Genomic DNA, 15,523 nt, shown 5'->3' with positions numbered 1-15,523 from the left:
AAAGGGGGATCAGTACATAGTTGTTTCAGTTAAGAGTGTATATGTTATGAATGAATGACTCTCTCTCCTTTCTCTCTCGCTCTCTCTCTCTCTCTCTCTCTCTCTCTGTCTGTATCTCTCTCTCTCTCTCTCCTCTCTCTCTCTCTCTCTCTCTCTCTCTGTCTGTCTGTCTGTATCTCTCTCTCGCTCTCTCTCTCTTGCTCTTGCTACATCTCCTACAGAAGAATAAAAAACGGGCTAAGCCGGAGGAGGCCCGTGCATCAGGCTTGTGTGTCTGTGTATGTATGACTGGGCGCTACATGCGTGCTCATGTGTGTATTTGTTATGTTTCTGTAAGCCGGTTCGTGCATGTGCAATCCATGCACGCCTGTGCGGGTGTGTGTGTTTGTGTGTGTGCGTGCGTGCGTGCAGGCGTGTGTGTGTGTGTGTGTGTGTGTGTGAGAGAGGGGCAAAGGCAGCAGTGTCAGTGTTGTATTGTGACGGTATCTCTGGCTACAGACAGACACAAGGTTGAGGCTAACAGGAGGGGGATGGTGACCGAGGAGATAAGCAGTCGCTCCTGTCACCCTGCCTCCATCCATCTATCATCTGGATGTCACGGGCAGACCCCTAGTGGTGGGGAGGGGAGGGGAGCGCAGCGCTGGGACACAGACGCCATGACTCCCTGGATGTGGGAAGACAGCCCATCCCTCCTCTCATCTTCTTCCCCTCTCCCTCCCTCCTTCTCTCTCTGGCTCCCTCCCTCCTTCTCCTCACCCTCCACCCCCCTCCCTCCCAACCTCTCTGTGGATTGGACGAGAGCTTTAACCCTGGAGCAGTGGACTCTTTTATTTAATACTGGTCTGTGGAGTCCAGCTAGCGTTGATGTTGACGCTGTGATATTTTTCTCTTTAGTTTGGAGAGTCATAGTGGGGCTCAGACATAAATAATGGATCCACAGTACATTTGGTGGAGGGAAAGGAAGACTTTTATGGCTTAGGGCACCTTCCCTGTTCCTGAAGGATTGGTTAGCGCTTTGGATCCGTTTTGCGACGGTCGCTAAAATGGGATGAGCATGACAGAGGGTTGAGGTGTGAAAAGGAGGAGGAGGGGTGATGTTCCTACTTTTCTACCGTGAACCAGCCCTGAGCAATGACTCTGACAGTCAGAGAACAAGCAGCGGCCGTCATAGCAACAGCAATGAGCTGACCCTACGTGTTGGTCGTCCTTCCAGCTACGCCCGCCATTTTGAGTGAGGTGGAAGTTAGACCAACATTTGCGTGTGCATTAGCAGGGCTACGCTACTAGCAGAAGCAGTGGGCATCCGTGGTATCTGTGGCAGCAGGCACGTTAAGTTTGAGCTGGCTTAAACTGGACTTGTGTCGGTAGCCATCTTGCATCCACTGCCGTACTACGCAGTCCACTGCTGGGAGCCATTTGGGGTCATGGGACAGCTGCGCAATTGTGGAGAAGTGCCACTGTTAGCCATTGCGATGAGTGGCAGGCTTACCTGTTCCCCATCCTTCTGTACTGGCACTCCATCTGCCGCTGTGGAAAGAGCGGGAGAGACAAGAAGAGAGGTAAAAAGGAGAAATGGTGTGAAAAGAGAGAGAGACAAGAGAAAAAGAAGGTTAACATTCAAAACAGAAAGACTTTTCTCACTAACCCAGAGGACCTCAAGACACATATTTAATGATTCCTACAGTTCCCCAATCAGGTAACAATTTACATCAAGGTAGGAGCCATGAAGAGTTTAGAATAATGTATAAAGAATCAATACAGTGGTCAGGGGAGACTCAGAACGAAGGGTACCAGAAGTATAATCTCACTGTTGGATTAATGAATATTATTATACCTCCCCTCTTCCAGTCTGTCCAAATCCTAATTAAAACACTGGTTTAATTAACGAGACAGTGGTGGTAATGGAGTTTAAATACAGCAGTGGTCTCTGGGCGCTCGCTCTCTCTAGCAGTGTGTCTCTGATCCCTGTGTGTCTCTCAAGGGGACTCACGTCTGTATGATCTGTGTGTGTGTGTGTGTGTGTGTGTGTGTGTGTGTGTGTGTGTGTGTGTGTGTGTGTGTGTGTGTGTGTGTGTGTGTGTGTGTGTGTGTGTGTGTGTGTGTGTGTGTGTGTGTGTGTGCCTGTGTGTGTGTGTGTGTGTGTGTGCCTGTGTGTGTGTGTGTCTCAGGGGGATTCACTCTTGTATGATCTGTGTGTGTGTGTGTGTGTGCCTGTGTGTGTGTGTCTCAGGGGAACTCCCTCTTGTATGATCTGTGAGTGTGTGTGTGTGTCTCTCAGGGGAACTCCCTCTTGTATGATCTGTGCGTGTATGTGTGTGCACGTGTGTGTGTGTGTATTGACCCCAGGGGTGTTGAATCAAACATTTCAGTTCGTCTGGAGCGTGGACACATAGAGCAGCTCTCCTCCAGGTCTACTTCTGTTTTTGACCCACTGACCCACTGATACTCCAGCGTCTGGTCCTCCATGTGTCAGAGTTCCACTGTCAACCAGCCTCCTGTCCAGCAATCCAGTCCTATCAGATCACTGGGCTTGTTCATTCCCTCCCTCAGGGAGGCATGGGCGCAGCTAGGCCAGAGCAATAAATCCCAACCCCCCGCATTTTCACTTTCACCTAATCAGTCCCATCACCGCTCATCATTGCCAAAATAAACAGCGGAATGCTGCTTAGAATTGGGCATCAACTTGGATGGAAGGATTGGATTTATTTTTTCTCAATTGATTCTTGGTTTCCCAGACCAGACCTAACAGTCTGTCCGACTTTGAAATGACCTGATCGACCTGTCCGGTTGGTCTGACCTCTCTAATCTGATCTATCACAACACAGGTGTATAAAAACACTATTAGTCCATTAAGTCATACTGTTTCCTCCGTCCAGAAGGCCTGGGTGTTGGGATGTGTGTTATTTTCTATCTGTAGGCACACAAACACTGGCATGTTTGGCCAACACACACACACACACTACCCCCCAACTCACACACACACACACACACACACACACAACCTACCCCCAACCGTCAGATGCGTTTGGACAATTATCAGATTAACAAAACCGTCACATCCTCCCCCTCATGAATCACATCACGAGAAGCCTGGCTGCACACACAACACTATTCTATGGATTGCTCGCCTGTACACAACCACACAGTCAAAGCAAACCCGTCCTTTATCCACAGTCTATATATGTGCTGCTTCGTGTGGGCGGTCTTTGAGTAAATCTTCAGGCGACGCCGCCACAGTGAGGATAATCTACGTACAAATCGATTTTTTTATTGGAAGATATAAATGGTTAGGAGACATTAACCAATTGAATTACCATAGCTACCCCTAAAATCTCCGAATACCAATGATAAAAAAAATAGTCTTGGCCTGTGTTTTAGTGTGTTTGTTTAAGGTTGATCTGGTTCAACGTAAGAATGGTCGGAAAATGCAGTAAGCTACACTTAAGAAGACAGAAACCCTCCTCGAATGAACAACGACAACAACAGAGCACATGACTATCTCTGAGCCAGCTCTCTCCCCTGGCGCTCTGCCTCCCACACTGCGCTACGACGCTGGATACCCCCCTGCAGCCGTGGGGGAGACGAGCACTGCCGGGGAGAGAGAGATGGGGAGGGGAGGGGAGGAGTGAGGCGGCCGTGCGGAACGAACGACCAAAGATCTGCAGCGGCTGCTCTGTCAGCTCGGGCTTGAACGTCATCTGTCCATTTTTTTTAAACCGTAGATACCCTGCAGCAAGCAAATAACCGGGAGGCTGTTCGTTAATATCGTGGAAGCTGCGGCAAGGCTAGTTCACATGGTGGGATGCCGGTGTTTAGACTTTAATTGGACTAGCTGTTGAGGGCAGATGCCGCGTTATTGAGCCGAGAGTCGTCAGGGAAACAGCTGAGCACCGGGGCTCCAGATGTTTTAGACGGGATTGGGAGACTGCGCGGCTGAGGAGCGTGACTGCTGTCACCCATCCATGGATGGTTGCCCTGCCTCTTTTCCTGAAAAGATGGCATGGCTTTGCCCTGTCACCTATCCCACGCAATACTACATGTCCCCATCATGCGAGGGTGTGACATGGCTCATTGCTCCTCCCAGTCATTTAAGCTGGCAGCCTCGTGGAGAGCAGGTTCTCTTCGCTGCTCCGGGCTAAGTAGGTTACAGCAGCACGAGCGCATCAACCCTGGCCCTCCGGAAGTGGAGACGAGTAAGGCAGGTTGCTGGACTGAATATTGTCTTATTATCATCCTTAATCCTGAATATTCATGAGGTGTTCGTTTACATAGGTGTGCTGTTGCTGGGCTAAGATACCCACACACATTGGTCTCCTACATTAAGGTTGATGATAATGTCTGTTTCCCTTGCTGATAACCCATTTTAGTCACCTTTTCTCATTATTACCACACGTAGCGAACCTGCAGATTGCCTGTCACCGTGACGCCCTGTTCCATTATCGGTATTAGTGGATAAGGATAACATTTGCCACCATGTGCACACTCAAAGATGCCATGATAACGCTCTCCTCCTTTCACGGCGATGCGTGTCAGTTTTATAACTCACTCGGAGGCTGAGTCACTGTACAGCGAGGATCAACACTGCACCCACACACACATGCAATCTCATGTAGACGCACAACGACACGCACTCCAACTCTCACTCTCTCTCTCTGTTTCTTCCACGTACTGTACACTGATTAAGGGATTGCTACCTAACAAGCCTGACACTCACTGATTGCGCACCAGAAACAATGTAAACCATGATGACAAACATTGCACACTCACGCGCACACACACATGCAGTCTCACTTGAGTATACCACCTCTGAGTCATTCACCTTCTCTGTTCAGGCCAATTCAGTCATCATCCATCATGTCTTTCTTTGCGACGGTGAATGGGATCAGCAGTAATGTAGAGGTGCAGTGTTTGGGTGTCTTGTGACTTTCCTTCATATTGTGTCTGCACTTTTAAACCAATCAATGTCAGGGAATCCCTCCCTGTAACGTACTATCATCACCAACATAATGAGGATAAGGTGAGGTAAGAACATGCATACAAACATGCCTACACAGACACCATCATACCACACCTCCCTGGAAGAGTGTGTCTGCACAGACACACACACACTGGTTCAAGCTCCATCATCAGAATCTGCTCATAATGCCTGTTCACTATCTAGTGTCAGCAGAAACGTCATACTAAGCACTGAAAAGCACACACACACACACACACTCTCCTGTTAATCATAGCAGCAATATTGCATTCTCTCTACTGTACCACACATCAGTGAACAGTGTTATACTTTCTTTTTCGCCCAAGGTGAAACTTTACTACACACCAAAAAAACACATTAAACATCAAATTTCCAGAGTTACATTGATGCGCAGCAGATGCCAGTATCAAGCACAGCTTATTCAGAATCACTCATCCAACATTGCTCATGCCTACCTACATTTATCCAATGTGGACCATCCCCTCGACCCCAGACCCTCCCAGACGCCCTGCTCGCCCCTCGACCCCAGACCCTCCCAGACGCCCTGATCGCCCCCAGACCCTCCCAGGCGCCCTGCTCGTCCCTCGGCCCCAGACCCTCCCAGACGCCCTGCTCGCCCCCAGACCCTCCCAGACGCCCTGATCGCCCCTCGGCCCCAGACCCTCCCAGACGCCCTGCTCGCCCCCAGACCCTCCCAGACGTCCTGCTCGCCCCTCGACCCCAGAACCTCCCAGACGCCCTGCTCGCCCCTCGGCCCCAGACCCTCCCTGACGCCCTGCTCGCCCCTCGGCCCCTGACGCCCTGCTAGCCCCTCGGCCCCAGACCCTCCTAGACGTCCTGTTCGCCCCTCGACCCCTGACGCCCTGCTAGCCCCTCGGCCCCAGACCCTCCCAGACGTCCTGCTCGCCCCTCGACCCCAGAACCTCCCAGACGCCCTGCTCGCCCCTCGGCCCCAGACCCTCCCTGACGCCCTGCTCGCCCCTCGGCCCCAGACCCTCCCAGACGCCCTGCTCGCCCCTCGGCCCCAGACCCTCCCAGACGCCCTGCTCGCCCCTCGGCCCCAGACCCTCCCAGACGCCCTGCTCGCCCCTCGCCCCCAGACCCTCCCAGACGCCCTGCTCGCCCCCAGACCCTCCCAGACGCCCTGCTCGCCCCTCGACCCCAGAACCTCCCTGACGCCCTGCTCGACCCCAGACCCTCCCAGACGCCCTGCTCGACCCTCGGCCCCAGACCCTCCCAGACGCCCTGCTCGCCCCTCGACCCCAGACCCTCCCTGACGCCCTGCTAGCCCCTCGGGCCCCAGACCCTCCCAGACGTCCTGCTCGCCCCTCGACCCCAGACCCTCCCTGACGCCCTGCTAGCCCCTCGGGCCCCAGACCCTCCCTGACGCCCTACTCGCCCCTCGGCCCCAGACCCTCCCAGACGCCCTGCTCGCCCCTCGGGCCCCAGACCCTCCCAGACGTCCTGCTCGCCCCTCGACCCCTGACGCCCTGCTAGCCCCTCGGGCCCCAGACCCTCCCAGACGTCCTGCTCGCCCCTCGGCCCCAGACCCTCCCAGACGCCCTGCTCGCCCCTCGACCCCAGAACCTCCCTGACGCCCTGCTCGCCCCTCGGCCCCAGACCCTCCCAGACGCCCTGATCGCCCCTCGGCCCCAGACCCTCCCTGACGCCCTGCTAGCCCCTCGGGCCCCAGACCCTCCCAGACGTCCTGCTCGCCCCTCGGCCCCAGACCCTCCCTGACGCCCTGATCGCCCCTCGACCCCAGACCCTCCCTGACGCCCTGCTCGCCCCTCGGCCCCAGACCCTCCCTGACGCCCTGATCGCCCCTCGGCCCAGACCCTCCCTGACGCCCTGCTCGCCCCTCGGCCCCAGACCCTCCCTGACGCCCTGCTCGCCCCTCGGCCCCAGACCCTCCCTGACGCCCTGATCGCCCCTCGGCCCAGACCCTCCCTGACGCCCTGCTCGCCCCTCGACCCCAGACCTCCCCAGATCCCCTGCTCGTCCCTCGGCAGGTGCTGCAGAGCCCGCTTCGTATGTATGTCACAGAAACAGGGGCAGCCACGGCCAGGATGGATGTCCTACTGTAGCTGCACCGACTCAACAGGCTCCAGCTCACCTCATTCTGGAACAAGTTGAGGACGATCCAGCCTTGCCACGGCGCTGGGTACAGTCAACAGCTGTGTAACAGTAATGTGGACTAGATAGTCAAGACGGTATCTGTGACATACCTGTAGATTGACACTAAAATGATGCGTGTTATGCATTTTCTTCGTCTTCCATGAATAGCCGACTGCAGACTGTTATGTTTTAAGATGGCCATGGCCCCACACCCACATGATGTTACTGGCAGATATCCTAACTCTAACAGGAGTACACAGAGATACTCTAGATAGGATATAAGGTTACCCCAGGAGCAGACAAACACATTAGCCTCTTTACTACAGGATCGTGGAGCACCTGCTGTTCTCCAGTGGATCCTTGGTTGGCAGGAAGCTGCAGCTGAGAAGGCTGATCGATTGTGGACACTAAAGCCATCCTCACCCAGGATAAACACACACCACTCCCGAGCTTTAGCCATCAAGGCTGCTGGCTTTCAAATCGCCGCCTTCGGTTCACCTCTGTGGGTGAAATCCCAACAGCTAGGCCTTGGTAGGAATACGAATGCACTGCATTTCCATCGATAACAATATCAACAACTGTTCCAGTGAGAAGCAAGACCCATCGCCCTGGCAATCAGTCGGTTCTTAGTCACAGCACCCAGGGCACCTACAACTATTTACAGACTGTTTATCTGCAATGAAGCCAATGGCTTTTTTTTCCTGTCCAGCTTATCTGTTTCTACTTCTCAGGGTGTCCGTGTTGTGCAGGAAACCTGCTCTGAAGGTGTTGTCTGACACAACAAACATTCTGCTACTGTGAGGAGAACTGCAGAAGCCTGGCTTGCACACATCTGCTCAGCCAACCAAATTCATGTTCTGGTTATTTTTAGGCCTTCTTATCGTAGAATTGACTTCTGTTATGTATAACTGTACGTGGGGAAGAGAGGAATTAACCTTTTTTGTCACTAAGATCCTCTTCTGTTGGCCAAGTCTGACTGTAACCTGGTTTGGAGGTGATCTAACCCTACATAGTGATGGCAGCCTTCTGGATCACCACTCTGAGCTGGATGTGATCTTGAAGACAAACCCACCTCTGGATGTCTATTTGTCACCACATCTTTAGAGTCCATCTCTACAATTGTAGCCGCCTTAACGGATCATGAATATTTCACAATTTCACGAACTTAGTGTAAGTACTTTGTGTTCGTATTAAGAATGGGGAAAACCCTTCATGTACATTTTCCAGGGTTCAAAACAGAACACTGAATTATGACAACGTCTTCAGAGGCCACTTCGGTGTGTTCTGGTTTGCTTATTGTAACAATGTTATTGTTTGTTTGTTTTGCATGCACACTTGCATGTAAGATGTCTACTGGGAATGTCTCTAAAGCATATGCCCTGTTTTTTATGCTCTCTCTCTCTCTCTCTCTCTCTCTCTCTCTCTCTCTCTCTCTCTCTCTCTCTCTCTCTCTCTCTCTCTCTCTCTCTCTCTCTCTCTCTCTCTCTCTCTCTCTCTCTCTCTCTCTCTCTCTCTCTGTCTCTCTGTCTCTCGCTCTGTCTCTCGCTCACTCTCAACACGTCCAGCCCTGAAGGTAATTTACTTAACATTTCATGAACCGTATTTTCCAGGACAGTCCCAACCTGTAATGCTCCATGCAATCAAGAGTACTCTTCTGCTCACGTATCAACCCCCTCCCTCTCTCTCCCCTCCTTCCGTCTCCTCTCCTCTGCCTGCGATAAAACGAAGCATGTCTTCATCCGTTGCCCCCTGTCCTTCCCTCTCCTTCTCTCTCTCTCTCCGTCTCTCCCTCCATCAGGGCACGTCACACCACACCACGCCAGCGCTCCCAAGCACGGCATGCTTCCCCATATCTCCCATTCTCTTTCTCTCCCTCACTATAAACAAGGACCATGATAGCCTTTCAATCCCTCTCTCCTTCCCTCCATCCCTCTCTCTTTGCCTCCCACACAAACACACACACAGACACACATACTGCCAAGCGGCATCAGAAATCCGAGGAGGAAAGGAGCGAGGGAGGAGGGAGGGAGGGCACACAGCAGCACATTTGAACACACATCATCGTCTCTGACATCTTGGCTAAACGTGAATCCTGAAGCCTCGATCTAAACAAGGCTACACGGCTAGCACCCATCCCCACCCCGCACGCCTCAGAGCACCACACGCTCCGCACGGAGCAAGCGGCGGAACACAAGCTCACACGCACGCCAGCCTGTCTCCTGTCCTCCACACCCCCGGTCTGGAGTAGGACCCCCGTCCCCCCCCCGTCCCCCCCCCCGTCTCCCCCGCCCGCCACCAGAGAAGAAGAAGAAGAAGAGCAGTCCTTACTGAGTCTCCTGGAGCCGATGCATCCCATGGTGTATTCACAAAGGCCCTGGATACAAGCAAGGAAGCGTTACCTTGACACCATGCATTCTCTCTCTCTCTCTCTCTCTCTCTCTTGCTTTCTCTCTCTCTTTCTCTTTACTAGCTCGCCCCGCTCGTCTCCCCAGTGCTCCCTGCGCTCTCACTCTCTTTCTCTCTCTTCCCCTCCCTCCTGCGCTTGCTCACTCGCTCGGTCCCTCCCTCTCTCCTTTCTTTCTCTCCCTCTGTCTCTCTATCCCTCTTTCTCTCTTTCTCTCTCACACAGAGTCTTGGAAGATCCGGTTAGTAAGTCAGTATGCCTAAGGGAGAGCGATAAGTAAATAAGCAGCAATATTATTATTATTATTATTATTATCCATATAATTATTATCATCCTTATCTTCATTAGCTGTAACACGAGTATTGTCAATAGGGACATTGTTACCCTTTTACTATGAAAATGTTTATGATCATATGATCATTACTAATACTGGGATTTTTTACCCTCTATTCTGCAACAGAGGGCATCTAAATCACTGCACTTAATTAGAGCATTTAGAAATCACGTAAGCTGATTACGAAATTTACAGAAATTCTATTTTTTCTCGATCCTTAAAAAAAAAATCATATCGACTTCATTAGGTGTCAAGTAGAGGAATCACAAAGGAAGTAAGACTTCCAGAGAGTAACATGAAGAGAGCCAAGCTTCCATTAGAGAGAGAATACATAGTGAAAGCATTGGGATGCTGTTAGAGGATCAGTGGGCAGGAGAGGGCAGGAGAGCGGTTGGATGCCATTGTTGTCATTGTTGTGGATATCACTGCACTGCTGTAGTATTCCTCATCTAAAATGGGGGTCTCTCTCTCTGTCTCCCTCTCCCGTGCGCGCTCTGCCTAACAATGCACTGCAGCTGTTCCCTATCGCCTCTCCTCCTCCTCCTCCTCCTCCTCCATGCTCCTCAATTCTTCTCCCCTCCCTCTTTTCAGCACCCACCCTCTCTCCTCCCTCCAAACTCCTCCTCTTTCTGTCCGTCTGTCTCGCACACACGCTGCGTTCAAAGAATTTATGCAGGCGCACGCGCTCGCATGCACACACTGGGCCAGTATTGGCAATAGTGAGAGAAGAGGGTATTCCTCCCCAGTCACATCTCCAGATCCTACCTCTCTCTCTCTCTCTGTTTCTGTTCTGTCATTTTAGACATCAATCCTCTCCTGCTCTGTTCTGCTTCCCTCTCTTTTTGCCTCCCTCCTTCACTTTCCATCCCTGCATCCCTCCCTCCCTCCCTATCTCTTTCCATCCCTGAATCTTCCTCTCTCTTTCCTACCCCACCCCCTCCCTCTGGTGACAAAAACAATGAGAGGAGTGGCTATTTAATCTGCATATCTCCCTCATCCAACTCTCTCTCTCTCTCTCCATCCCTCTTTTCTCTCCTCTGACCTCCATGTGCCTCGAAACAAATCTATATTCACCTTCCACCATTCCCTCTCCTTATCTCTCCATCTTTCCCTCCATCCATCCATCCCCTCCTCTCTTTTTTCCCTACCTCTCTCTGACACCCTCCAACTCTCTCCTTCTCTCTACCTCTGTTTCTGTCTCTCTCTATTTCTGTCCATCCAGGATGGCCCATGCCCCCTCTCTCTCAGGGCTGATTATATATTTATGCCCTGTTTTTCTAAGGGTTTGCCTGCCAAATGACGCAGGCACGTTCAGGGGGAGTGAAGGGGGGGGGGGGGAGGGCAGTTATGGTCAATAATGTTTCCTTGCCTTAACACACACTAGGAGAGGCAGAAAGCCGGGAAGTGATGGGGCCAGATGGAGGGAGAAGACGGGGGAGGGGCAGACGGGGGTAGTGGTGGGGGAAGGCGGGAGAAGCATTGAGTCATGCAAGGCGGAGCAGAGGTGAGGAGAAGACGCTCAAATTAGTATTCCACAGGGGACAGAGAGAGAGAGTGAGAGAGAGAGTGAGAGAGAGAGAGAGAGAGAGAGAGAGAGAGAGAGAGAGAGAGAGAGAGAGAGAGAGAGAGAGAGAGAGAGAGAGAGAGAGAGAGAGAGAGTGAGAGTGGGGGGGGAGGGAAGGAGGCCTGAAAGAGAGAGAACGAGAGATAAAGTGGGGGAGGGAAAGAAAGAAAGTGAAAGGGAGAGGGATTTGGGGGAGTAGAGAAAGAGAAACAGGGGGAGGACGAGAGAGGGTTCAACTCTGATTGTGTACGAGAACTAGACAGGCCGTTCAGCTTTAATCTTCCCCGATCCTGCATTGTTTATGGGAGGCCAGCACAGTGTTTGTGTTTCGGTATGTTGTGTGAGGGAGAAGGAGGGGGGAGGAGAGAGCAGTGTGGGGTGGGAGAGGGGAGGACGGGGAGGGTTAGAGGGAGCCCACCTCATCCAGGGAACAGAGATAAACTACAACATTGTGACCCCCATCTAGATACACTACCTCCCTCTGATCTCTTTCATTAGCGGTTGAGTAGCACGTGGACCTCAGAGCTTCCCTCTATCTCTCTCTCTCTCCTTCTCTCTCTCTGTATCTCTCTCTCTCCACAACTAACTCTCTCTCTCCTTCTCTCTCTCTGTATCTCTCTCTCTCCACAACTAACTCTCTCTCTCCTTCTCTCTCTCTCTCTGTATCTCTCTCTCTCCACAACTAACTCTCTCTCTCCTTCTCTCTCTCTGTATCTCTCTCTCTCCACAACTAACTCTCTCTCTCCTTCTCTCTCTCTCTCTGTATCTCTCTCTCTCCACAACTAACTCTCTCTCTCCTTCTCTCTCTCTGTATCTCTCTCTCTCCACAACTAACTCTCTCTCTCCTTCTCTCTCTCTGTATCTCTCTCTCTCCACAACTAACTCTCTCTCTCCTTCTCTCTCTCTGTATCTCTCTCTCTCCACAACTAACTCTCTCTCTCTCTCTCCACAACTCTCTCTCTCTATCTCTCTCCACAACTCTCTCTCTCTCTCTCTCTCCACAACTCTCTCTCTGTATCTCTCTCTCTCCACAACTCTCTCTCTCCTTCTCTCTCTCTCTCTGTCCCTGCAGTTCTCAATCTCAGTGTCTATCTCTTTTTTCTTCTCTCCCCCTAAAAGATAGTGTCTTTGTTTTTCCCTGTCAGTCTACCTCCACCGCTTCTTCTCCCGTTTGCTGTATCTCTCTCCGTCTGTCAATCACCATGACTTTCTCAGCCAGTCAGTGCCCCCCCTCTGATTCTCTTAACTCTCCTTCATCTCCAGCATCTCTTTCACAGTCTGCTCAGACAACGGGTGTGTTTAACCCTGGATATGGGTGGCATGAAGATCTTAGGCCAGTGTGTACAAAAACTGAGATCCCCATGAACATACAAGCCCACGTATACAGATGTGTCCATACTCTCACACACACACACACACACACACACACACACGCACACACACACACACACACACACACACACACACACAGACACACACACGCACACACGCACACACACACACACACACACACACGCACAGCTGTGGCAGTGCTGTGATCTATGACATGGCCTGTCATTCTAAGGCAAGGCCAACCATGAGGGGACCAGGCCTTGACAGTAATCTCATCTGTGACACATGAGCTGTTGCAAAGATGGCCGTCACGCAAACACGATTCAACCTTCAACAACCATATTTAGGTGAGTGGATTATGTTTATTATAAAGATGCTCTTTAAGTTGTAGGACTAAGCCGGGTTATCATTGTTGCAAGTTCAATGTTTTGGCTGGGTAGTATGATGCTGTGTGTGTGTGTGTGTGTGTGTGTGTGTGTGTGTGTGTGACAGGGTAACACTGAGGTTTTTAATAAGATCCCAGCTATCCTCTATTATTTAGAAAGATCTTCGTTCTCCCCTGCACTTACCCTACATTCCCTGTTTCCTCCTCTTGTCTCGACGGTCGCTCGGTTTTAGAGTTCATCTGGTGCTTACAGTCAAACCATCTGCACCTGCACACCTGTCCTGCTGTCTGTTCTCCTAAACGTCCATGTCAATCAGTCGCTCTTTCCATACCCTATCAGTGTCCTCCTGTCTCCTGTTACCTGCCACCTCCCTCTCCCTCCCTTGGAGCTGGCCTCCTGAGTGGTGCCGATGAAGGTTATACTGACATCTGCTGGCTGAATGTAGAACTGCGGTCTGAATTTGCAATAGGTAGCTGTGATTTTGAGAGAGAGCCAATTGGCTGTACAGGGATCTTTCCAATATTGGAACAATATGTATTGTCAAAATATGAATCTGCTTATTTTCCTTAGAGACTCTTTGGAAAATCGGAAAAGATCTGGTGGTGAATATTTCTGAACAATTGCCCCATGGAACTGTAAACTGAATTAAAGGTGCAAGATTGTCTCTGGGAGTAAAGAAATGCAGCGTATTGAAATGTGTGTTGGTGTGTGATAGCCAGTCTCCAAAGCTGGATTGAAAGCAGGATATTAACTTGGCTGCAAGATATGTGCAGGTAATGACTCACTCACAGGGGAGGGAAAGAGGTAGAAGGAGGAGAAGAAAAAGAGGGGAGGAGGTAGAGCCTCCTTAGGCATGGATGGGTGAGGAATGGAGGGAGGGAGGGAGGGAGGGGAAGGAGAGATAGAGGGAGGGAAACTGCTCATGCCAGGGTTTGGCCGCATTCCAGGCTGTCTGGCTCTGATTCTGATGGCCTCCTGTTTTTTTTAGCCCAACCTCCAGACTGACAGAAGGACCCCAAAGCTGCCCTCCCACTGCCCGAATCAAACTCAACTAAACAAACAGACAAACACCAGCCTGCAAAGTACAGAAATAAGAAATACAGACCAACTTCAACCATAATCTTAACTGTATTCTACAGCACGACATCCTCTTATGGTTCTTCCCATTGGCACTTACTTGCTTTTCACAATGTATGCTTCAAGTTTGGCTACTCGCAATGTTTTGGGGCTATCTCGTTGTTATGATCAGTGACCTATGCTCTTTTGTAAAGCTCTCTCTTGGAAGTCGCTTTGGATAAAAGGGTCGTCTAAATGAATACATGTAAATGTATTCAACATAGACAGAGCTTGTATATGGGTACAATTCCTGAAAGACAATGTTTTTTGGCATAGCCGTCTAGATATTACACTGAGAGCAGGGGAACACCTTTTCTCTCGCCAAACAGGCAGTACCGGTGGAAAGTGCCGTTCTTTCCTTGATGGAAGTAGGCAGGGTCTGGAAACATTCCATAGGGGGACAATAGGCTATCAAAGACCCCTCCACAAACACACTGTGAATCAAGAAACACCCCTGGCTTAAAACAGAAACACACTGTCAAGTACAGTGCGGCACAATTACCTCGATAACTTCACCACCAGAAACATACACCAGAAACATACACCAGAAACATACACCAGAAACATACACCAGAAACATACACCAGAAACATACACCAGAAACATACACCAGAAACATACACCAGAAACATACACCAGAAACATACACCAGAAACGACCCACTGCATGGCCCTGTGAAACTACTGTAGCACTTACACCTGCATCTGGTCATAGATTACTCAGGGATGTGAAACTGGGTCAGCTGGAGCTACAAACACACCTTGTTTCATATAACACCTTTAGTGTGATAAGAGTATTCAGGGTGTGGGCAGCAGTGGCTGCATGTGTGTGTGTGTATGTGTGAGTACGTGTGTGTGTGAGTATGTGTGTGTGTGTGTGTGTGTCTGTGTGCATGTGTGTGTGTGTGTGAGTATGTGTGAGTGTGTGTGTGTGTGTGTGCGTGTGTGTGTGTATGTGTGAGTATGTGTGTGTGTGTGTGTGTGAGTATGTGTGTGTGTGTGTGTGAGTATGTGTGAGTGTGAGTGTGTGTCTGTGTGCATGTGTGTGTGTGTATGTGTGTGTACGTGTGTGTGTGAGTATGTGTGAGTGTGTGTGTGTGTGTGTGCATGTGTGTGTGTGTGTGTGTGTATCCGTGTGTGCATGTGTGTGTGTGTGTGCCTCATCAGAACAGCAGCAGATGTGCAGGATGGGAGGTGTCGTCCTTTTGGCTGTGACGTTAGTCCATGTGCACTATAACCACATCCTCCATGTGAGTATCAGGAGTTATAATACTGATATCCATGTTTAGGTTACT

At 50.9% G+C, this 15,523-nt stretch overlaps 1 protein-coding gene across 2 annotated transcripts in view; it reads right to left on the bottom strand.

Moving 5' to 3' along the window:
- Positions 1-9,613, bottom strand: part of fam131bb (family with sequence similarity 131 member Bb) — a 16,182-nt gene extending 6,569 nt beyond the window's left edge. For both annotated transcript variants that reach the window (XM_062465855.1, XM_062465857.1), the window contains exons 1-2: positions 9,422-9,613; positions 1,490-1,527 (exon numbers count right to left, since the gene is read on the bottom strand). In XM_062465855.1, coding sequence (XP_062321839.1) covers positions 1,490-1,527; positions 9,422-9,449 — 66 coding nt within the window. In that variant the 5' untranslated portion in view covers positions 9,450-9,613. The remainder of the gene's footprint in view (positions 1-1,489; positions 1,528-9,421) is intronic.
- Positions 9,614-15,523: the final 5,910 nt, after the last annotated feature.

The sequence above is a fragment of the Osmerus eperlanus genome, chromosome 7, assembly GCF_963692335.1.
Source record: "Osmerus eperlanus chromosome 7, fOsmEpe2.1, whole genome shotgun sequence".
Taxonomy (NCBI): domain Eukaryota; kingdom Metazoa; phylum Chordata; class Actinopteri; order Osmeriformes; family Osmeridae; genus Osmerus; species Osmerus eperlanus.
Note: the sequence above shows the minus strand (reverse complement) of the source record. Positions and strands in the feature narration are given on the sequence as shown.